At 43.0% G+C, this 24,415-nt stretch overlaps 1 protein-coding gene across 1 annotated transcript; it reads left to right on the forward strand.

The window, feature by feature from the left end:
* The first annotated feature begins 18 nt into the window (after positions 1-18).
* LOC309353145 (prostatic acid phosphatase-like) lies at positions 19-21,801 on the forward strand. The gene is made up of 11 exons (XM_081882301.1): positions 19-245; positions 2,965-3,060; positions 4,399-4,485; positions 5,260-5,412; positions 9,325-9,423; positions 10,475-10,579; positions 12,791-12,923; positions 17,363-17,445; positions 18,141-18,251; positions 19,188-19,353; positions 21,518-21,801. Exons 1-11 carry the CDS (start codon positions 90-92, stop codon positions 21,550-21,552), a joined length of 1,224 nt encoding a protein of 407 aa, XP_081738427.1. The 5' UTR covers positions 19-89; the 3' UTR covers positions 21,553-21,801.
* Positions 21,802-24,415: the final 2,614 nt, after the last annotated feature.

Here is a 24,415-nt window from a genome sequence, read left to right on the forward strand (position 1 = left end):
TTAAGAAATACGTCTGTTGTCATCTTATTGCCACATCATCCTGCAAATGCCAATGATGTGTCCACCCATTTGAGTTCTTTAAAAAGCAGATGCAGGAAAGGCAAAGCTTTTGCATGTCTGCTGCCAGGATGGGAGAAACAAATCCAGCGAGAAACTCCAAGTGTTTCTATTTCTTCTCTCTTGGCTTCATTGGTTCCCTCCTCCTTCAGTCTGCATCGGGTCGCGAGCTGGTGTTTGTGCTCTTAGTAAGTAAAGGAAAGCAAATATTTCGTTACTACTATGCATTTGGTTTGTGGGTTCTTCAAGGCGAAATTCTTGGGGCTGTGTCCAATTTTAGTTCTACTCAGAGAAGACCCATTTAAAGTAATTGATATGACTAACTTGTCCATTCATTTCAGTGTGTCTAAACTTAGTTGGAGCCCACCCTTGGTGTACCGCTCTCCAAAGGTTTCATGAATTAACTAGACTTTCAATGGTGGGTAGTACATGGTTTTCCTCTCTCCTATATTTACAGAAGGGGCGTGGGTGGCGCTGTGGGTCAGACCACAGAGCCTAGGACTTGCTGATCAGAAGATCAGCGGTTTGAATCCCCGGGACGGGGTGAGCTCCCGTTGCTCGGTCCCTGCTCCTGCCAATCTAGCAGTTCGAAAGCACGTCAAAGTGCACGTAGATAAATAGGTACCGCTCCGGGGGGAAGGTAAACGGCGTTTCCGTGCGCTGCTCTGGTTCGCCAGAAGTGGCTTAGTCATGCTGGCCACATGACCCGGAAGCTGTACGCCAGCTCCCTTGGCCAGTAAAGTGAGATGAGCGCCACAACCCCAGAGTCGGCCACGACTGGACCTAATGGTCAGGGGTCCCTTTACCTTTACCTTATATTTACAGGAGTGGGGGAACCTGTGGCTCTCCAGATGTTGCAGGATCACAGCTTCCATCATTCTTGACCAGTGGCCATGCTGCCTGGGGCTGATGGGAGTTTTAGTCCAACAACAGCTAGAGGGCCACCGTTCAGTAATACTGTACACTATAAATTAAAAACTGATGCTAACACATTCCGCCGGTCGCTTGAATTATTTTAAGATGCAAATGTGTTTAATGAGGGAGCTTATGCCTCTTTAGTAAAGAACATGCAGTCCGCCTATAGCTTTTAGAGATGTAACATGCATCAGAATGTTAAAGAATATAAAATAACAATTGAAATGCTTCCTGGCCTTCAAGTGTAATGAGCTCATCTATAAACAAACTCCAAAGAGCAGCCATTTTAGATTGCTGCCATTAAGATACTGCTCTATCAGATACATGAGGTTCAAAGGGAGGATAATCACAGCCTACAGGTAAATAGATATAGTTTTACAAGGTGAGCATAGGACAGCATCCTAATAGAAGGGATAAAACATACTATTCAACCAGCTGAAGTCATAAAGACATAAGAGGCTTGCTGGATAGGACCAAAGACCAGTCTAGTGTGTCACCACAATGACCAACTTGATGCCTATGGAAGGAGGGAGATGACTGCAATAGCCCTTTCCTGCTCATGAGACCTCAGAACTGATATTCAGAGGGATATTGACTTTTTGGAGAAAGTAGACAATGGGTATACACATGCAGTAACGATTCAGTTCAGACCCCAATTTTATGCTTTGGGAAACAATTTGCTTCGGTCTGATTATCCAGCAAAACAATGCTTTGCGCTTTCCCCATTAGAGGATTCCCATAACATCCCTTATTATTTTATGGGCAATGTATACGGTAGAGGCAATAGTAAGAAATCTCTGAAATTGCACGGTACTGGTGCCTTTGAAGCTGGTTTGAAGCGCAAGGTGGATTTGGCTGGAGTGGATAGATAGGCGTGTTCCATGGAAGCAGAAGAACTTGAACTTCCAGCATTTTACAAACAAACCCCATTAACAGAACGAGCAAATAGTGCTGAGCAGATAAGGACAAGGTGATATATTACTTCCACATCCCTTTCCAAAGCAGGACCAGCCCAAGGCGTTTTGCTGTCTGAGAACAAGTCGGTCCTGTCCCACCACCCCATTCCACAGGCAGAAGCTGACTGGCTTGGAAGTTTATTTTTATTTAATACTAGTGTTGGGACAGTGTTCTTCACCACACCTGAGGAAGGCAGGCTAACTTAAGGGTAGCACAGCGAGCTGAAGGACATACACAACTCCGTCCTCCGATAGAGGGGAATGGTTAAGTGGTTCAGGAGGAAGCGGGGTAGGCTACCACTGCTGACTCCCACCCACATGCCCCAGGACCTGAGTTCTGTGGAAGAAGGCAGGTGGTGGGGAGGGGAACCCCCTAATATTGGCTTTGTAGAGATCAATGATCACATGCTCGGAGCAGCTTTCAAGGTAACTTTGATTGTCTGGAGATGTTCGTTTTCTTTCTCTCATTTTGCCCACTCCCCATAACTGCTTTACAGTAGTGGTCAGCTGTGTGGTAGCACTCACCTGATCTCCTGCCGCCCATGTTGCTTCTGCTTACCGGCAAGTAGATCAAAAGGGTGGCAGGGTGCAAACGCGTTGGCAGGAGGCCCAGAATGGCTCTGCTGGTGTGTTTGCATCGCACCAGCTTCATCTCCTCCTCTACCTCCCAGTGAGCTGTAGGAACATGGGCAAAGTGAGGTCAGGTGAGTGATGCCATCTTACCATCTGACTGCTACTGCTACATATCACTGAGATTACAAAGGAGCTTGCGAGCCATCCAAGTTAAATTCTGGTGATCCTTCTCATCAAGTTGCTGAAAGTAAATTGGAAGGCTAAAATTGTATTGGCTGAACAGACTTGAATAAATTATTTACCTCACAGCCTTTCCTAGTTTGCCACTGGCATAATATATTATTAATATCTAGCCCCCAAGTGAAGTTATGTTTTGGTGCTTGCTGAGCCCCCCCCCCCCATTTCTATCATAATTACCGTATTAGACTATTTTACTTTAGCATTGTTCACCCTCTTTTACTAGATTTATCGGCATGGTGACAGAAGCCCTATTGAAGTCTATCCTAACAGCCTACACAATGAAAGTGCCTGGCCACAGGGATTTGGACAACTGACTAAGGTTTGTTGGCTTTTCATAAGGTTTGGTTTGAAAATTTTCAAGAAGTAGACTTCTGGAATTTGGAATTTGTACAAAATTTCATTCCAGCTCTAAGAGACATGATCCCCCACCCTCTGATAGTTACAGATTGCTGTGGGCCCTCTAACCTGACCCGTAGAGATCAGTGCTTGTCTCCACTTGACTTATCCAACACCCAAATCCCTCTGAATGTGCCTGATTTGGCTCAGGACTTGGAACTCGGGTGAATATGGTGCACAGCTCTAAAAAAAGCGGCAATGGGTCTGTGATATAGCAGTCGAGAACCTTCCGGCTATGGGCTTGATTAGGCCTGCAAGACCATTTCAACCCAGCTGCACCAACCTGTCAATCACCTCATGCCATGTTTTGGACAGGAATCAGATGCACACAAAACCTCATTCCCTCTCAAGTGTATCAAATCCCTTTCAAATTCAACCCAACAGAGAAAGGCACCAGATTTAAACAGTGCCAAAGGTTGAGCCATGGTTGCAAAAGAATCATCAGGAGCACAATCCCGACCAATCCTTTGCAGCCACATCCCATGTGAAGTTGAATCAAAGGACTACCAGGAGTGAACTGCCAACTGTTCATTTCCAGCCATAGCTTTAGTTTGGGTGCCGCTTGTACATGGCACCTTACCTTGTCATGCTGCTTTCAACTGGAATCAGATACGCAGGAGCTCTTGCTCACTCCAAGCGTATCCAATTCCTGCCAACCGCAGTGCAACAGGGAGAGGCACCAAATTCAAATGGCACCAAAGGATCAACTGTGGCTCCAAAGGAACAATCAAGAGCACACTCCCAGTGTCACATCTGCAGCTGTGGCTTTAACTTCTTCACATCTGATGTCACGTGCTTGACAAGTGGGCAGCCCTACCATTTGCCAGCCTGGCCCAGTGTTCCCCAAACTTGGATCTCCAGCTGTTTTTGGACTACAACTCCCATCATCCCTAGCTAGCAAGACCGTTGCTCAGGGATGATAGGAATCGTAGTCAAAAACAGCCAGAGATCCTAGTTTGGGAAACAATGACCTGGCCCGTGGAGGAATTGCTATGTTTGGATCTGGCACTCTGGCAGAAAGCAGTTCCCTACCCCTGCTCTGAAATGTTTAATATTAAGAGCAAAAGGGTCACATGGTGGATCCACCTGCATGGAAAACTGATCCTCTCCAGCCTCTGATCATTTTTGTCACATTTCTTCAATCATTCCCTAGGAAAGCAGCCGGGGTGGGTAATGCTTGGCTTTCCACAAGGGCTGGAAAAGCCATAAGACCGAACTCTGGCTTCAATAGGAAATCATGTATCTATTGTTGCTCCCACAGATTGGAATGCAGCAGCAGTATGAACTTGGAAAATACATAAAGAAGAGGTACTCAAACTTCCTGAGTGCTGAATATAAACGAGAAGAGGTGGGTAAGGGAATTTTCAAGAAAGAGATTGGTGTGGCTCATAACAACATCAGATTCTGAGAAAACCCAAGGGATGTTTTGATATTATTCATCAAACATTCCAGTGGTGCTAATAAGTCTCCTCCAGCAACGGTTGCCACTTCTGGGTGTAGCATAAAGGAAATTTCTGGAGTAAAGCTTCTGGTAGTAGAGGTAGAGGGACCCCTGACCATTTGGTCCAGTCGTGACCGACTCTGGGGTTGTGGCGCTCGTCTCGCTTTATTGGCCAAGGGAGCCGGCGTACAGCTTCCGGGTCATGTGGCCAGCATGACTAAGCCGCTTCTGGCGAACCAGAGCAGCGCACGGAAATGCCATTTACCTTCCCACCTGGGCGGTACCTATTTATCTACTTGCATTTTGACGTGCTTTCGAACTGCTAGGTGGGCAGGAGCAGGGACCAAACAACGGGAGCTCACCCTGTTGCGGGGATTCGAACAGCCGAGCTTCTGATCAGCAAGTTCTAGGCTCTGTGGTTTAACCCATAGCGCTACCCGCATCCCAAGCTTCTGGTATCTGATGATATTCGAAGGGAGACATTCCTTTGGGTTGGCAACAGATGAAGCACAGTCCTTATACACTTATTCCTCTTCATCAGTAGAGGCCTCTGCTAGAGAGGGTCCCTCAAAGGCTACCAAGCTGAGATGCCCTCAGATCCCATGACACCCTCCCACTTCTAATGAAGAGGTTTCTGAGTCCAGATCCTGGGTCTTGACACACTCCCTTAACCCTTTCTAGATTTTGATCCAGAGTACCGAAAGTGATCGAACCATTATGAGTGCTCAAGCGAATCTTGCTGGTATGTACCCTCCTACGGGTGATCAAATCTGGAATCCTAAAATCCTGTGGCAACCTATCACAGTGCATGTTGTACCAAAGGAAAGAAATCCGGTGAGTACCAGAGTCATAACCAATTTTGTCTGCCTTCCAGGCTCTTCCTAAGAAACCTAATACAGTATACCGAGAAGGAAGTGTATGCAAATGTTCATTTAAAATAATCATTTCCCTTAATCAGAGATTCTGCAACATATAGAAGAAGCACATTACCATTTGTAGCTCATTTATTTATAGCCCCGCCTTACTTTCTGCTGAGGGAAACAGCATTTGAATTTAGGATTTGGGGGCCAAGCTCTCTTTGAGGATGAGTTGATTCCTTGACTTCTAGTTCTGACATAGCGAACTGTCTTGTCCTCATGCAGGGGGTTTTTTCCTGCTTGGCAGGGGGTTGGACTTGATGGCCCTTGTGGTCTCTTCCAACTCTATGATTCTATGATTCTAGGGACAGTTGGCTGTGTTGCAGCTGGTGTGATGTTGTAGCTGTTATCAGGGCCAATTCCAACTCTGATTTAAATGTGTACATCAAAACCAGACAACTCTGTATCCACTGTACTGTTTTCATGAAAGGATAATGCTACAGCTTGTTGTATATAAAGCTATATAAAGCTTTCTGTCTATTACTATTATATTTTTTTCATACAACAGTAGCACCGACTGGACTTTCGCAAGCAGCAAAATATACTGAGATGTTTCAGAGCTGCAAGGAGCTTTGGCAAAGATCCGAGCAGTATCTTAGGCCACACTGTATGGTGCGACAAAAAGCACGCAGTATCTTTTCTTGCTTTAAGGTTTTTGTAGCTTTGGAGACTAAAGGACATTTGGAAAGAGTTTTCTTAAAGGCACAATGGAAACAAGTCTCCCTTGCAAGTCTCAAATTGTTTCCTCAAAACCTTTTGTTGGGTTCTCCCTTACAACCCATTCCCAGCAGTATCACGATAGGCAGGTTATTTCCCAGGGCGAACCAAGAGAGTTTCATCAGTCGTCATCGTAATCATCATCTGTCAAGTAACAGGAGAGCCAGGAATAATTAGTTCTCATTTTGATGCCTGTTGGTTGCATGCTGCTGCAGTTTAGTTGGGCAAGAGCTACTACACCAGTCATGTGGGGTCTAACAACTGGCAGTTATCCACAAGTGAATCTCTTAGACCTATTCCTGGTCACATAATCTGTGCTGCGCTGAACTGTAGGCCTCAAGCAGGCTTCCTCAACCTCGGCCCTCCAGATGTTTTTGGCCTACAACTCCCATGGTCCCTAGCTAGCAGGACCAGTGGTCGAGGATGCTGGGAATTGTAGTCTTAAAACATCTGAAGGGCCTAGGTTGAGGAAGCCTGGCCTCAATTGCTTTCACTATGGAGCTGCTGCTCAGGAAATGTGATGCAAGGGCAAATGGCTGATGTTCTTTCTCTCTCAGTTCTCTCAGAACTTAACTCTCCCCTCAAAATCTCCTCACCAAAACTCCCTTGTGTCAGGCAATGCAGGGTGTGGGGCGTTGAGGTGAAACCACCCCATGCCCAAGCTCACAGTTCTGACAACATTCCTCACACACAGCCATTTAGCTTTCTTTTTTATCTTTTTGAGGGCGGAAACTCCCATTGATACCAATGCGAGAGGTTCCTCTTTTCACTAAGTGGTGGGTGAGGGAGTTTTGTGAAGGCTGAGGTGGTGCAACTCCCCACACGCTGCATTACTCATTATTCGAGAGAGAACACTGGATATTAATTTAGCTTGACTCTGAGGATGCTTCCCTGCCAAACAGAAACAAGCTGCAGTCTTGATACCACACTGAGCAGCCATTCCCAAAGCTGGAAAAGCAAGAATAATATAGCACACATTTTGAGGGATAAGAAGTAAGAATTTTGATCATCTCTTCCCCACCTTCTCTCATCTGTCTTCCACTCATTTCTGGATTCTGGCCTGCAATGTTTGTACCAGATGTTGGGAGGATAGAAAAAGGAACAAAACTTCTTAGGCTCAACTCCTTGATTCATAGACGCTCCTTAACGCCACACAGACTGTCTGACATGAGCTCTAATTCCTCACCAGGACACCAAGCCCTTGGGACATACTCGCATTTATGGTGGGAATGCTCATAGGTTAAATGCTTTGGGGATATAGCATTCCATTAAACTTGAACTATTATAAGGCGCCAAGTGACACCTCCTCCACAACAGGCAATATCTCCTTTATTCACTGAGGAATACACTGCTATGTACATTAAGGAATTAGTTGGGCACTTTCTTATTTGCAATTCACAACTGCAAAACTCTGCAGGGACTTGATATGAGTGAACCTGGTTTACTGGTATGGGATATTGTTACCAGAGGGAAATGACATTCAAATTAAGAGTGCTTAGAGGCCAAAATAAGAAAGATGATTTTATTTTGGTATGGCATGGTTGTGCAATGTACGTTAATATACAGGAACATGGAAGGTCTCAATATGGAGTTTCTAAACAGATTTGGATAATTTTAGTTCTACAGGGGTTCCAATCCCCTTTATAGTGTTTTCAGTTTTGGCAACCCTATGCCCAGAGATAGAAAACAGAATAAAATAAAATAAAATAAAATGATTCAGATGTTTATCTGATGTATTTACCTGAGTAAATCCCCTAATGAAGATGTTTAATATGTGCCTGCCCAGAGAGTTAACTCTAATCCAAACTATATTTGTTGTAATTAGATTTTGCTTTCCTTTTTATATGGTTCATGACAAAATGTATCTTATTTTCCTGTATGTTAAAAATAAGTAAACATTTATTTTAGGGGGGAAACTTATTAGGCTAAACAAAAAAACACAAAACAAAAAAGCAAGTCTGTTCTCAAAGCAAGACCAATGTTACAATACATCATTCTGACAACCAGAAAATATCTCAGTGATCATATTCACTTTATTCTGTTAGTATATTAACAGCATGTCTATTTTGAAGCAGGTCCTATTGAGTTCAGTGGGGCTTACTGTATGTGTATGGATGGCGAGATCACTAAATCATGTGACTTCAAGCCAATGAACCCCTGCAGGTTATGAAACAGGTATAATTCAGAAATGGTGTCATTGTGACAAACATCAATCCTACATAGAGATAAGCACTCTACAAAAACCCAGCTGAGGAGCTTGAAGTGAGACAGAAGGCAGTTACAAGCATAGCTGTCAACCGTCCCTTATTTGGTGGGAAAGTCCCTTATCCCAGCACTGTGTCCCGCTGCTGTCCCTTATTGATGCTGTCCCTTAAATTTCCCGGTTTTCAAAGGAAGCAGCTTCTCTCCCTTCTTCCCTGCCGGCCAGGGAGGAGGGAGGCTCCAACTGTGTTGCTTGGCTGCCCAGCCCGCCCCCCTCCAGCCTCCTCTCACCAGCCTCGGCCCCCGGGAGTCCCTCCCCGCCGGGACTGAGGAGCCTTGAGAGGAGAGCAAGGGCAACCATAGAGAAAACAGTTCAGAGAGAGGAGGAGGAGGCAGAGGAGGAGGCGCGGGCAGCTGTTCCAAGGGCTAACCATAGAGGGGGAAGCGGAGGAAGGACCGCAAGTACTTCTCCCATAGATTTGTAGTGGTAGACTACCATAGATGGTCTGATCTGTGGGTTTACTTCGGGCTCTATTCCCCCCCCCCCTTCCTCCCGCCCTGCCTGATGGAACTGAGAGCTGCAGATGGAGCACGAGAGAAAAGATACAGAACTGCAGCAGTATCTTCATAGCTTGGACTTCGTTTTGCGCGAAAAGTGGTTGCTGCTTGTAGTTATTTAATTGCAGTGTTTCATCAGCTGGTGTCTTGAGCAGCAGCCTCTGGAAACGAAGGGTTAAAAACCGGCGCTGCTCTTCCAAATTATCTGGTCCCTTTTAACTTCGTATTTCAGCTGATTGACTAAAATCCCTTATTTTGGCTGCTGATCCCTTATTTTCGAGGCTGCTGGTCCCTTATTTTCAAATCTGTAAGTTGACAGCTATGGTTACAAGCAGTGCCGTTTTTGTTTCAGAAATTACGTTATCCAATTTTAAATTGTCCACGCTACCTGGAACTTCTGAAGGAAACGATGAAATCAAGTGAATTCCAGGCCAAAATTCAACCATACAAGGTACTTTGTGCAGGATTGGGGATGGGTATTGTGTCAGTAATATTTCCACTACAGCCTAGGGTCCAGACATTTCAAACTTTAGTGGGTAATTGCATTGCTGTTAGATTAACCTCAATGTATCAAAACTAGCTTACTTAAAACATGTAGTATTTCTATATGCAAAGACCTATGCATACCGAACAATAAACACAGGCCCAGTTCAGATTATCAGTTCAGATGAGTAATTTGCCCACACATTGTGTTCAGATGCCACCTCTTCCTTCCTGTGTTAACCAGGAAATCTTCAGTCAACTATAATCCCTTAATTATTCCAAACTGAGAAATTAATGTTTAGAAAGTTTGGAACAAGCCAGGATCACAAACTAGGGTTGCCATACATCCAGAATCTTCCAGACATACCCAGAATACTGCAGTTGGAAACAGTGTCTGGGCAGAGATTAGAAAATGTCCAGGAAAATCCATACATATGGCAACCCATGTCTCATGTCAACAGTGCGATTTTGCCAAAAAAAGCTCAACAACTTTCCCCCAAAATGGTCAAGAGCTTTTGTGTCTGGATTTTCACTTTTTGAAATATGGCAACTCTGTCTTAAAACATGCTTGAAGTTGGTTTAAGATCCTGCATTTCCTGTTTATCCACTTTGGATGGAATGAGAACTATGGTTAATTAAACTAGGGTTAATTCTGGGATAAATTGTGGTGTACTTTAAAGGGAATAAGGAAACTGCTGTGTACCCAGGCACGAGGCTAAGTTTATATCTCAGCTAGTTATTAAGCCAAGGTATGATCAACTGAAACAAGCCACAGTGTTAGTGCAGAGCCTATGGCTACAATCCTCCACACAGAGTGTAATAATACATAAAATGGATATTAATGTGACTTACCTATATGGAGAACTGCAGCCTATGAAATCTTAAGTGGCAAGTCACTACATTCCACATACCTATCCATGCTTAGCAGTGTGCAGAATCATAACCTGTGCGATGAAAATATTAGAAGATCTTGGTGTCTGATTTGCATCTGAAGTATTCGTGTTCTCATTTCTTTTCAGGAATTTATAAAAACCATAGGTTTATATTCAGGATATGATCCTCAAGATCTCACCAATTTGGTCAACTTCAAAATCTGGCATGTACAGGATACTTTATTCTGTGAGGTATTTTTCTCTTTTTAAAAAAATCTTTACAGTTTTATTGAGTTCTCCCATCAGACAGGGAGAAAACCCTGACTAATAATTAATTATTCAGTGGCACCTAAGAAAATTAAAAGGAGTGAAGGTGTTCCTATACAAGTGCATAATAGTTAAAGAAAATATGGAATGTTTTGTCTACACGTAAATTTTATTTGGCTTAGAAAAGTGATGAGAAGAGGAATGTTAGAAGGATGTTGGAATGAAGTTATGTGGTTTTAGCAGAAATGTTATAAAGGACTAAGTAAAAATGGATTGTTAATTGGTGAAAGAAGAGAATGTAAAATTACAGTATATTAAGATAAATTATTAGGATAAAAACAAAGATGGAAAGGATTTGCTGAAATATCTAACTGAACTAGAATACAAAAAAGGAGGTGTGAGGAGGTCAAGGAAACAAGCAAATGAAAAATAAGTTATGGGAAGGTTTGATTTGGTGTTTTTTTTCTTAATTGTTTGTATTTTTCTGTGGTTTTTTTGGTTTGTTTGTTTTTATCTATTGTGATGTATTGTTTTGTTTTTTCTTGCTTAATTTGGTGTTTTCTTTTTGTAACCTTTAAAACTGGAATAAATATTTTTTTTTAAAAAAAGAAAAGTGATGAGAAGGTGGATATTTTTGCAACTCATTAGAATATTTGCTCAGATAAAGGCAGGATTTCCAGAGAAAGTACTGGGGCTATTCAGATGTAACAGTAAACCATGGTTTGGAACAGGATAATCTGTGCACACACACCCATGTGTTGCTGATCTACATCTTTCCTAATGTGAGCTGGAGTTCAGCCATAACTGGTAGGTCACAGATTTCCCATCCCTGATTTAGCAGACAAGCATAAACCATAGTTTGCCTTTGCAGATAAAATGGCAAGCTATGGTTTGACATTGAACCAAGACCTGAAGTTGCTATCTTGTTGAAAAGACAGCAGGGAGGTGAAGGAGAGATTGTATGAGCTTGAGTCTTATTACCGTCATACCTCGAGTGGAATGTGCTTCAGGTTGAGCGCTTTTGGGTTTTGCCGCTCGCGCATGCACAGACGCTCAAAATGACATCACGCACATGCGCGGAAGCGGCAAAATGCGACCCGCGCATACGCAGACGCGCCGTTGCGTCTTACATTCCATTCAGGATGCGAACAGGGCTCCGGAACAGATCCCGTTCGCATCCCGAGGCACCACTGTATAAGGGCATTACATCTCAATAGACATTTGGCATTACATCTCAACAGGTCTCAACAGGCACCTCAATGTGAACTGAATGAAAATTTGCTCAGACTTAAAATCAAGGCCAGAGACAGCAAAAATATAAAGCCAGATAGATCTGTATTGGCTCTTCAAATCACCTGATCCTGCCTGAACACTTCTGTTCAGACATGATGGCATTAGACTCGTCGTTCTCTCTGCCTTCAAGTTTCCTTAGTAGGTACAGAGAATAAAGTTGCCAGGCCTTGTTTCCAGACTCCCAAATTTGAGCCTTCCAGAGCCTTACTAGTTTTTATTCCATCTATGAACAGGGGCTATATCAACCATGTAGCTTGCAACAGCTTTTTGCGGCATGGTTTTGGTGCGCAGGAGAGCAAGGTAGAATCCGTACTGTGATTTACTACTCAGAGGGATCCTGGGGTCCTGCCAGAGTCAGAAAGCAAATCCAAGTGTGACATTGATGGCAGGAGCCCAGAGGTAGAGATGGGTGACAAAATAGTTCAGTCTGAATTTTAATCTGAATTTACGCAATTTGCACTTCCTGAAACAACACACACACACACACACACAAAGAAACAACGGCCCAACATGGCAATGAAAAACAGAGCTGCAAAATGAGGTATTTCAAAAATAAGAGTAATGATCAGAGGAGAGAGACAGTGGAAGAGGACTGGAAAAAATTTAAAATATATCTTAAGAACTGTTGCAAAATCTCAGACTGATAAAATGTCAAGGGGTAAGAAACAGAGAATTATAGCTGTAAATATTTAAGTTAAGAGAATCTTGAGGGAAATTAAATATAGAAATGGAATGAAGGATTGCTAAAAAAAATTGAAACAAGGGTGCAGTGAAGGGGAGGCATGGGGAAGTCATGTGTTGTTTATGAATGTTTTTATTTGTGTGTTTTTTGTTTATGAAAATTAATAAAAATTATTTTAAAAAAAAACAAAAATAAGAGTAATGTTCTTCTTTCTATTGCAGTCTATTCACAACTTGACACTTCCTGCGTGGGCTGCTAAAGAGGTGAGGGCAAAACTGGCTGAGCTGACCGTGTTATCCTTGTCATCCTTATTTGGGATTTACAAAAGAGAAGAGAAGGCACGGCTGCAAGGAGGTAACCAAGACCCTTTCACTGAGGCACCGTGATCGACTTCTCTTGCTTTGCATCACACTCTAACTGAAACAAGACAGGCCTTAGGGCGTGGGTGCTCTTAACTGGTGTAACTGGTACCTTACTTAACAAAAAGCCTTAGTGGGTTAATCAGTGCAAGCCAATTTTAATCAGTGATGGAGAATCTTAACTGATGGAGCAGTGTATTGAAGAGCACATGTTTCTTTTGTTTCTGCTGTTTTATTGTGGCATATGCTGGGCTTATAACTCATCCTTGCCTCCCCAGTTGTAGGATGCAGGCTCTGGGACGGGGGGGGGGGGATAACTGGTGGCCCTCCAGATGTTGCTGCCCTCCAACTCCAACCAGTGTCAACCAGCTAGAGGTCAGGGATTATGGGATTTGTATCCCAGAAACATCTGGAGAGCCACAGGATAGTCACCCCATTCCTAGGACAATCCAGGGTGCTATCGAGCCCTAGAGGGCTCCAAATAAGTGGAAATGGACAAACAGGCAAAAAATATTTGATGATAAATGAACAGTTTGAGGAGTAGCTGAGGTGGACTGCGGTGCAATAATCTGGTTTTCAGTGTGGTTATGAAATAGTCTAGTGGTCTGGAGTTTTAAGTTCATACATAGGGTGGATCTACACTCATGGTTTATAACGCTAAGAAAACATTTCAAAAACGCCACCACCTGTCTGATAACCATTGGAAGGGCATTCCATAATACTGGGGCTGCTGCACTAAAAGCTGCATTTCAACTTGAAGCATGCAACAATGCAAGAAGCATCTCCCGTTATGATTGCAACACTCACATATATAGTGGTACCTCGGGTTAAGTACTTAATTCGTTCCGGAGGTCCGTTCTTAACCTGAAACTGTTCTTAACCTGAAGCACCACTTTAGCTAATGGGGTCTCCTGCTGCCGCCGCACCGCCGGAGCACAATTTCTGTTCTCATCCTGAATCAAAGTTCTTAACCTGAGGTAATATTTCTGGGTTAGCGGAGTCTGTAACCTGAAGCGTATGTAACCTGAAGCGTATGTAACCCAAGGTACCACTGTATAGGATAAAGCACTCTCCCAGGTATCCTGGTCCCAGCTCTTAAGGACCAGTACTAAAACATTAAACCTGGCCCAGTACCATGGTAGATCCCTCAGTGTAGATCCCTCAGCACAGGTGTTATGTGTTGATGATAGGTCCAACAGCTGCTCACCTGGTGAGGCGGAGAAACAGCAATAACCTCCTGGCAGTAACAAGAATGTGTGGGTTAGGGTATTTTTTCGTATGTATTCATATATATTTTCCTACACATTTTTGTGCCTATTTTTCTTCTTCTCTTTTTCTTTGTATCACTTTATTTCTTTATCATCGAAACCTTTTCGATAAAAATTTCAAGAAAATATTAATACACACACACACACACACACACACACACACACAAAGTCAGCAACAACATTGGGGATGTGTGCTGCACCAGCAGAGACACAAACTGGCACTCCCACCAGGGACCCAGCATCAAACTGGCATTGCGTCACTGTTGCCGGGAAGTTATTGCTGTGGCTCCGCCCCACCTGGTGAACCACTCCTGAACAGGTTGCCCCGGTTAGCATCCTAACTGCCATGTTCTGCTCCAGATGCACCTTCTGAGGCAAGCCCTGGGGCACCCCACATAGAATGCATTTCAGTTTTTAGAAAGCCATGTGGTTTTTAAAATAACTGAGTGAGCAAATTATTAAGTGTCTTTTAACTGCAGCTAAAACATACCATTTGGAACTTGGAAACAGCTTTTCCAGTTTACGGATCTATCACCTGTATGCCCAGTAGATTGTGCCAGCTGTTAATACCTCAGTGCAAATAACATGATGTAGTATCAAACACCCACACAAACTGAGGCACGAAAGGAAACACTCAGGTGTTGCTTGACCTGAATTTCATCTCACTGTATTAGATGAGCACTCCCATCACTGCACTGACATTTCACGTGCCTTCCTCCTTCAAATTATTGGCTGTGTTCCTAAAGTGCTTACCTTTGGTTAGATCATGTCCCTTCTAGCTTTGCCTTAGTTGCCTTGCAGTACTTATGTTTATATTATTTCATCACACTCGTGATGCTGCAGTAAGTGTATTTATTTCTAAATATCTCATTACAGTGGTACCTCAGGTTACAGATGCTTCAGGTTACAGATGCTTCAGGTTACAGACCAAGCTAACCCAGAAATAGTACCTCAGGTTAAGAACTTTGCTTCAGGATGAGAACAGAAATCGCACGGCGGCAGCGGGAGGCCCCATTAGCTAAAGTGGGACCTCAGCGTAAGAACTGTTTCAGGTTAAGAACTGACCTCCAGAACGAATTAAGTTCTTAACTTGAGGTACTACTGTATCATATATATTTTTTCTAAATCTGTAATTGGCTCAGGAAACATAAATATGTTGTAGTGATGAAAATGAAACAGTCTGTGACAGTTTACATTTGAAATGTAATTTTCTTAAAATGGGAAATTTAAAATCACATCTTATTGTTGCTGGGGGGTTTTGTTTTTGTTTTGTTTTGTATATAAAAGTATTTCTATATGCCCCTACCCTAAAATATCTGGCTAGTGTACCGCGTTAAAACATAAAACACCATAAAAAATAATAAAATGCAGATAATCACTAAGGTGACCAGCTAAAACTAAAAATTAAACAGCTACAAAGACCTGTCAGCATTAAAAGATCTTCATGAGAAGCCTGAAACTCAAAAGCGAGGGTGCCTTCTGAGTCAGCATTGGTTCAGCAGTGTTAAATGCCCTGACTTCTAGTTGAGCCCTGTAATGTAAGGGACTGCTTCTTGGGAGAAAAGCAATGACAAACCTAAACAGCATCTTAAACAGCAGAGACATCACCTTGCTGACAAAGGTCCGTATAGTTAAAGCTATGGTTTTCCCAGAAGTGATGTATGGAAGTGAGAGCTGGACCATAAAGAAGGCTGATCGCCGAAGAATTGATGTTTTTGAATTATGGTGCTGGAGGAGACTCTTGAGAGTCCCATGGACTGCAAGAAGATCAAACCTATCCATTCTGAAGGAAATCAGTCCTGAGTGCTCACTGGAAGGACAGATCCTGAAGCTGAGGCTCCAATACTTTGGCCACCTCATGAGAAGAGAAGACTCCCTGGAAAAGACGCTGATGTTGGGAAAGATTGAGGGCACAAGGAGAAGGGGACGACAGAGGACGAGATGGTTGGACAGTGTTCTTGAAGCTTCCAACATGTGTTTGACCAAACTGTGGGAGGCAGTGGAAGACAGGAGTGCCTGGCGTGCTCTGGTCCATGGGGTCACGAAGAGTCGGACACGACTAAACGACTAAACAACAACAACAATGTAAGGGACAGTTAGCAGCGGTCCTCTAAATGATTTTAATGATCTCACTGAGATATAAGGGCTTGTACAGCGTCCATTTAGATACACACTGAATTATCATGATCTCTAGGCATAACTATCTATATTCCAGTGAGAATCACAGTTGAAAATAGCACCAGTATTGGACTCACAACTCACCCAGGGCACTTGCTATTTGCATGCTATCAGTGATTGATGATTGGATTTGGAATTATATCATATTTATATGTAATCACTTGAGTGCTTGTTTCCCATGCTATAAGGACATCGCTGCCACTCTTGGCGATTTTTCATTTCAAATAGAAAGAGGCAACAGAAAGACAATCTAGCAAAACTATTCTAGTAACTATTGACAGTTTTTAATTCAAAGCTATAAAACACATCAGATTTGAAGTTAAGTACTGATAAAGTCCATTTATTTCAATTTGGAGAAACAGGCTGCATTCCTTGTATACACCTACCTGGGAGTGAGTCCATTGATCTCAGTGGGACTTACTTCTTGATAGACATGTACTGTATAGGAATGTGCTTTTAAACATCTGCTAGACCCTCCTGTTGACCGATGAATAACAAGTATTAATTAATTAAACTTGAACACTGCCCTTCATCCGAAGAGCACAGAGCAGCTCACAAGATAAAAATACAAAGCAACAACACAAAATATATAATATAACAAAAGCAAACCAATATAACCCACCTCTCACAAACACATTATAAAGGACATAGAATGTTTAAACAGCCAAAGGCCTGGTTATAGAGAGACCAATGACAATTTTGTCGGGATGGTGCCCCTGTTAATTGCTGGAGATTGCATAATTGGCTAAGATATTATTGCCATTCATTATTATATTGAATCAATTCTCTTTTTTTGCTCCTTTCTATGCTATTCTGTATAGAAACCTCACACGTTACAGGGCAATCCTAACCTTGACTACTCAAGAGGTCATTCCTCTGTAAATTCAATGGGGCTTACTGCCAGATAAGTGAGATTCAGACTGTAGGTTTAGTAATTTTGCAGTATTTTTCTCTCCATCAATATCAACACTATCTCACTTCTACTAAGGTCTCCTTGTGAAAAATATTCTAGAAAAAATTTCCAGGGCTGCTAAAGGTTCAGAAAAGAGGAAAATGCTCGTCTATTCTGCAGTGAGTATATTTCCCCTAAAAACTTTGGTTGAAGTTGTGGGCATAGTTCAGCTGATCAATCTCAATTGGAATTTACTGTGTAATCCTAGATAGAACTGAGTTCACTGGGACTTGCTCCCAGGTACGTGGGTATAGGATTATAGCATTAAGCAGTTTAAATCTGTATAGGATTCCGCACTGCATCAAATTGGCTTTTAAGTTTAAAACCCCGAGATCCTATTCACTCTCAAGCCTAAGACTCAATGTACTTGTCAGAAACTGGTAATGAGAAAATGTGCCTGTCTCTCTGTCTTTGTGGATTCAGCTGTACAGCTGCAAATTAAACATTTTAAGCGTGCTGTAAAGTGCATTATACAAATGTGACACTAGATGGTGCTGCTGAGCTATGGCAAATTCTATATATTTTTCAAACTTTAAAAAAAAAAAGCATTTTCACAACTTTTTTATATCTGTCTAGATTCTGTCTGTCAGTCTGTATATTTCTATGTGTGTGTGAGAGAGAGAGAGAGAAGAGAGAGATGGAGAATGGCTGAAGGAAGAAGATATGTTATACATTCTTAAGTCTGCTGAACAGTGTTCTGCATCTAGCAATTAATGAAAAGGTTTCAAATTAGCAATATCACCAATAGTTACCTTTAGAAGCTGCCTTCATTCACAAAAGTTTACAGATGTATGTTTGGGTTTATTTTTCACAGCACGACACTACACTTGGTGCCTTGCAGATGGCACTCAATATCTACAACGAAAAGCTGCCACCATATGCAGCGTGCCAGTTTTTTGAACTGTATCAAGAAGATAACGGGCAAGTATTCTATTGTTTCCTCAACAATTGGAACTTTTCCCATTGCAAATGGGGAAAAAATATGTGTGTGCATTCAAATTCTAAAATTATTGTCCATGTACTGACTGTTCTCCAAAAATGCACGAGGCTTAAAGCTAGGGCTCAAAATCACAATGGCATTTTGTCTACCTAGCTTTTCAGATTTATTTATTTTTAAATCTCTTAGTGGCTAATGTGGTTAAAACACGGGCAGCAATAAAGATAAATAAGGACAACCTAAAATATCTGCCACCAAGCTCAGCACCAAACAGGAGTCCTTAGGAGTGTGCGTCAATGTCAGGGTGTGGTTAAAACACGGGCAGCAATAAAGATAAATAAGGACAACCTAAAATATCTGCCACCAAGCTCAGCACCAAACAGGAGTCCTTAGGAGTGTGCATCAATGTCAGGGCATCTCACCCCAAAAGAGCCTGTCATACAATCATAAAATTGTAGAGTCAGAAGGGACCCCAAGGGTCATCTAGTCCAACCCCTGCAATGCAGGAATATGCAGCTGTCCCAACTTGCAACGTTGGCTTTATCAGCACCTTGCTCTGACCAACTCTACCCACGCACTTCTCGCTCACTTCACTTTGGAAGCTGGAGAGGGCAGGAGCTGAAAATGGATTTCTATGAGGAATCTTAATAGCTGGGTACCACCCCCCCTAAACACATTTAGTTTAACCCCAGACTCATTACAATACAACTGAGAGGTTTTAATTGCCATACATTGCCCAGGTCAAGACTGAGATCTGCTTTTGCCCATGTGGTATTACAGACTCTGGGTTTAGTTGTTCTTGAATAATTGTGGCTGTCGAGGCCTTTCCATTTCATTCCTGAATAGCACTCCTCATTTCGTTATAATTTAACTTATGCTACATTTTCCTTCTTCTTCTTTTTCTTGGTTCTGCAAATCAGAGAGCAAACCGTTGAAATGTATTTTCGGAATCACACTATGAAGGACCCCTATCAACAAACTCTTCCAGGTTGCTCATCTGTGTGTCCCCTGCCAAAGTTTGCTGACCTGGTTTCTCCCATCCTAGTAGACGACTGGGCCAATGCATGCGGGAATGTAGAAAAAAGAAAAGGTATTGTAATTTCCTTAGCTAGGCACACATGATCATCAGTACAGATATGACTGAGAGCTGTATATTGGCTATTGTACCAATATGAAAGCAGGGCTGGATCTACACTGACCTTTCTAACGTTATTAGAACAATATTAGATATATCTTTCTAAAATGTCACAGGGCATACTGGTGAATTAAAAAACGTTCCTTCATAGCAATGCAGTTTCCATTACTGCTGGTTCCTGGTTTCCCTGCAGCACCCTTTGGTGTCACATTTGAATAACATGTTATTAATGTTACAAGCAAAACGTAATGTGACCACTACGTTATGAAAAGCATAACTTAATCCTTCCTTAACGTTATAAACTATGAGTGTAGATCGGCCCAAGATGTGAGCAGTTGATTACTCAAGGCAAAAGTGGCCACCATTTGGGCAGTGCTGCTCAAAAAAGCATTGCCAATTAGTTTTGTTGGCCCTCAAGTGATGTCATCACATCAACAAGCATGACTGGCTGTGTCGCACTGTGATTTCATGTTGTTTCATTGTATAGTTCCCCAACTGGCTGGTGATCACCCAGAAAATGCAGTAATCAGAAGCCACAAGAGGGGGGCTAACTGTGCCAGCAGGCAGGAGAGGAAAAGTAACAATAAATATGAGTGAGAAATCGCACGTGGATGTCACAGTTTGTGGGGGGGAAGAGGCAATATCGTTAGCTCAAAAATAGTGTTATGAGTTTGGAGGGAGGGGAGAGCAGGCTGTATGCCGAGACCATTATAACCCCTGGATCAAGCAAGTGTTGAAATATAAGCCAGGCTACCTTCATGATTGGACGCGGGTGGCGCTGTGGGTTAAACCACAGAGCCTAGGACTTGCCAATCAGAGGGTCGGTAGTTTGAATCCCCATGACGGGGTGAGCTCCCGTTGCTTGGTCCCTGCTCCTGCCAACCTAGCAGTTTGAAAGCACGTCAAAGTGCAATTAGATAAATAGGTACAGCTCCGGCGGGAAGGTAAATGGCATTTCCGTGCGCTGCTCTGGTTCGCCAGAAGCGGCTTAGTCATCCTGGCCACATGTACACCGGCTCCCTCGGCCAATAAAGCGAGATGAGCGCCGCAACCCCAGAGTTGGTCACGACTGGACCAAATGGTCAGGGGTCCCTTTGCCCTTTAACTTTTGAGCCATTAAGGGGAGCAAAGGAAAGGGGCTCTGTGCGAGATGGCAAATTGATGGGGCCCCTCCCTCAACTTGTAGTAGTTAGAAAGACGAGAACAGAGAGTGCAGGAATGTGAACTAGAAGAAAAGCTGAAGAGAGAGTCAGAACAATGTCTGATTTCTGCTTGAATCCAAGACTGCAGTTATGGGAGAAACAAACTTATTAGGGTGTTCATGCTGTGAACCCCTCCATCGTAGGCTCAGGTTGTGTATATGTGTAAATAAACTATATATCATAAAGGCACCACAGTCTCTGCTGTGCCTCGTTCCGAAGGAAACAAGAACCCTAGGTAAGCGTCTGGAACCCCAGGAATCTCACACCACTCGGAGATTGGGGTGGCATGCATGAAAACATATAAAACCTCTTTATATGTCTTAATAACCTCTATATTTTAATCATGACTCTCGAGCCAGGCCATGTGATCAAAATGCACAATAAAATGGGCAGATAGTTCTGCAAAAATGTGTACATTAGGTATACAGAAATATCTTTATTATTAGAAATTCACACAAAAATGCTGACAGGTTTTTATCAGGATTAAAAAAACAACAACGCGTTTTTAAAATTGCTGCGGAAGTGTGGAGAGCTGAATTTAAACCTGGAAAAATGAGAAACTGAAAGAAATGAAACTCACATTTCCATCTACCCAGAACTGATTTTCTTACCACTTGCACAATCTTGGTAGCTGGACTGGGCGGGGGGGGGGGGCAAACGCCAGGTGCAGCACCTCTTTGTCCCTGCAGTTTCTCATCCAGCCTGATTCTGAGCCCTCTTCTCCCGATATCAGGCATTGGGGCTACACAATCTACAGTTTACCAATTCTAGAGCTGTCTCAGAGCCTTTAACATGACTTACCTGGATTTAATAGCTTTTTTGCTGCCACAAAATCCAAAAGCCAAGTAAGGGGAAGGTGAAAAGGATGAGGAGATGAGTAAAGAATATTGCAATAGCCTTTTAATTGTTTCTTGCAGGAAAATGTTGCCAAGAAAATGAGCAGGCTTTGTGAAAGAAAGAAAGAAAGAAAGAAAGAAAGAAAGAAAGAAAGAAAGAAAGAAAGAAGAAAGAAAGATGATGCCTAACTGGAAAGAAGCAAGATGGAAGAGTAAACTGAGCTTCTGGAACACCTTGAAATGTGATGCTGCACAAATCGCAAATGTAAGGGTCTCTTTTTAAAGGCTGCATTGGATTAATAATAATAATAATGATCCCACTGACTGATAACACTTCAACAATAAAGATTGCTTTAAATAAAGAACTGGGATTTTGGAATTCACCTATTTCATAGAATCCAGAGAGCCGAAAGTGCCATCTGTTAGAGTTTGCATGGGCAGCAGAATTTTCCTTGTGTAGCTGGTTGTTGTTGTTTTTAATGCCAGGCTGCTTCTAGGTCACTTGGGAGATGCTGTGTCTCCTTGCCCTCTTCCAGCCGAGAGCAGGGATGTTTGGTCCAGTGTGTCGTTTCTTAACAAGTGGCTTCCATGTGGGGAAGGACGTTCGTGTGGGTTCTGCTGTAGAGCGTGGGATGGCAGCAGGAAAGATCAGGAGGGAAAGCCACTTTGAGAAGGAGCAGCTTGCACCCTGCACCCAAAGGCACCCCACCCCTAACTTCTCCTGGGAAGATACAGTCAGCCCAGTACATCCATCTTCTCTCCTCCTAGGCCTTTTCACTGCTTCTCCTTCTTGCTACCCAACCTCTTCTTCTTCCTGCCTCTGCTCATCCAACACCCCACCCTCTGACACTCCTGGATCACTCTGGGTCACCTCACCTGACCCACAGCAATCCGGGGCTGCCTCCATCTGATTCAGATGAACCATGGATCCCCCAGAATAGGCCCCATTCAGTTCAGGATTCAGCCCAGTCTGGTGCACAACCCCCATGTATACCTTACTAGTGAGATAAATATTTGCATCCAGCCATCTGTTACATGACAGGCACTGAAACTGCCTGGTCAACATCACTTCTGACTCCCTGTGTTCAGTTTCTGCCAAAGGCTAACGTCAACATGGTCCACTGATGGTTGGCTCTGCTTTGGCAATGTGATGTATCTGAGCTTTTTAACATTCTCTTGCTCAATGAACAATTAATCTACGGAGCTAATGGTATTGTACTGTGCTGATGCAGAATTAGTATTTATCAATAAACACATTGAAGGCACATTAGAGTAGTTTTATCCCAGTTTCTTAATGATGATCATTGACCATGATAACAAAGGTTAGATTTTCAGAGGAAATTTTTCTAAGAAAATGCCTGAGATTTTTCATTTTCTCTCCCCAAAAGAGAAAAGGTCACGTTGCAGAATTTTCTCTTACTACTCTCCACTATTTTTTGTGACAGCAGCCACCCTCCTCCTCTCCTACAAAGCCATGGATTGCTGATTGGTCCAAGGTATTTTTTATTATTATTATTTATTTAATTGATACTCAAAAAAATAAAAAAGAAAAAAAATACAATAATACAAACAGAACAGTAATAAACACAATACTAGACAATATTCCAACTCCTGAAATCCGTGCAGGCCCGACAGGGCGGCTTCTTATTCGGTTTGGTGGCCAGCAGAGGCTGCCCCTCCGTGGGTTTTTTAGCCCCGGCCGTCGAGGCGGAGAAGAGGAAAGGGAAAGCGGGCGCTGGTCGGGACGTGCTAGGGCTGGGCACTGCCATGTTGGGTGCGCGCAAAGCATGCTGGGCCAGAAGGGGGGAAAGGAGGCTGAGAGTGGTCGTCAGTGGCAACTCCAGTCGGCCGCTTCCCCTTTTCCCGTTTACGCTGGAGTCTTCTTTGGCTTGCCACGCCTGCGGGCTCTCTTCCGGCCAACGCTGCCAATGACAGATCTTAAAATCTTGGCGTCGGTGAGATTCGGAAATCGCAGCACCTTGCGCCTGCTGGACCTCCTGAGCGGAGCGGGTTGTGTCTTGCTCCTCGTGAAGTAGGGCGAAATGTGAGGAGTGTTGCAAGCCGGTGCAGAGGCAGAAGGTCTGGCCGAGATGGTAGAGCACGGCTCCTCTGCCAGGGGCGCCTTCCTAACCCAGTGGAACACCAGTATCATACGCCTCTTAGGTGGGTTGGACATGCAGAAAAAGGTGCTGGAGGCCCAAAGACCAGGGTGACTTCAAAGCGGAGGACGCAGCAGGCAGTTCCTTATCAATGGGGCCAAATCCAAGCAAATCTTAGCTCCAGTCCTGTTAAATCGATCCTGCAATTAGGAACGTTAAATAAGGAATTAATTCCTCAGGCAGTTATGAAAAGACTCTATGTGGCTTTTCAATAGCTGGGAGCCCCCAACTACTGCCACTGTTGACAGCCTGTTGCCCCTTTAAGTCTGCTTGAATGGGTTATGTCACAATGGTTCCTTAAGTCCTCATCAGCAGTTTGTGAGCATGAAAATGCTGTTGGGAGTTTCAGCAATGAAGGCTCAGGCATAACACACTGTTTGAAAGTCTGAACATTTCCTCTTTTTTAAAAAAAATTAAAAAATTTATATACCATTTTTATAATTTATATACAAATTATTAGCAGAGTAAGTTAAAAATATACTGTAGTTTATTCACTTATAGGCTAGTTTACATACTTTATTCCTTCTTATACTTCTGTCCCACAGAGCATATACACTTCTGCCTCCACCTTCTCCATTTCATCCTGACAGCAATATTGTGAGCTAGGGCCATAGCTCAGTGGTAGAACAACTGCTTAGCATGCAGAAGGCATCAGGTTCAGTCCCCAGCATCATCATCATCATTATTATTATTATTATTATTATTATATTAAAGATTTTCTTGTTGTGCATTGGAATAATAATAATAATAATAATAATAATAATAATAATAATAATAACCCTTCTGCATGATAAAACTTCAACAATAAAGATTGCTTTAA

The sequence above is a fragment of the Podarcis erhardii genome (assembly GCF_964252035.2).
Source record: "Podarcis erhardii genome assembly, chromosome: 12".
Classification (NCBI taxonomy): domain Eukaryota; kingdom Metazoa; phylum Chordata; class Lepidosauria; order Squamata; family Lacertidae; genus Podarcis; species Podarcis erhardii.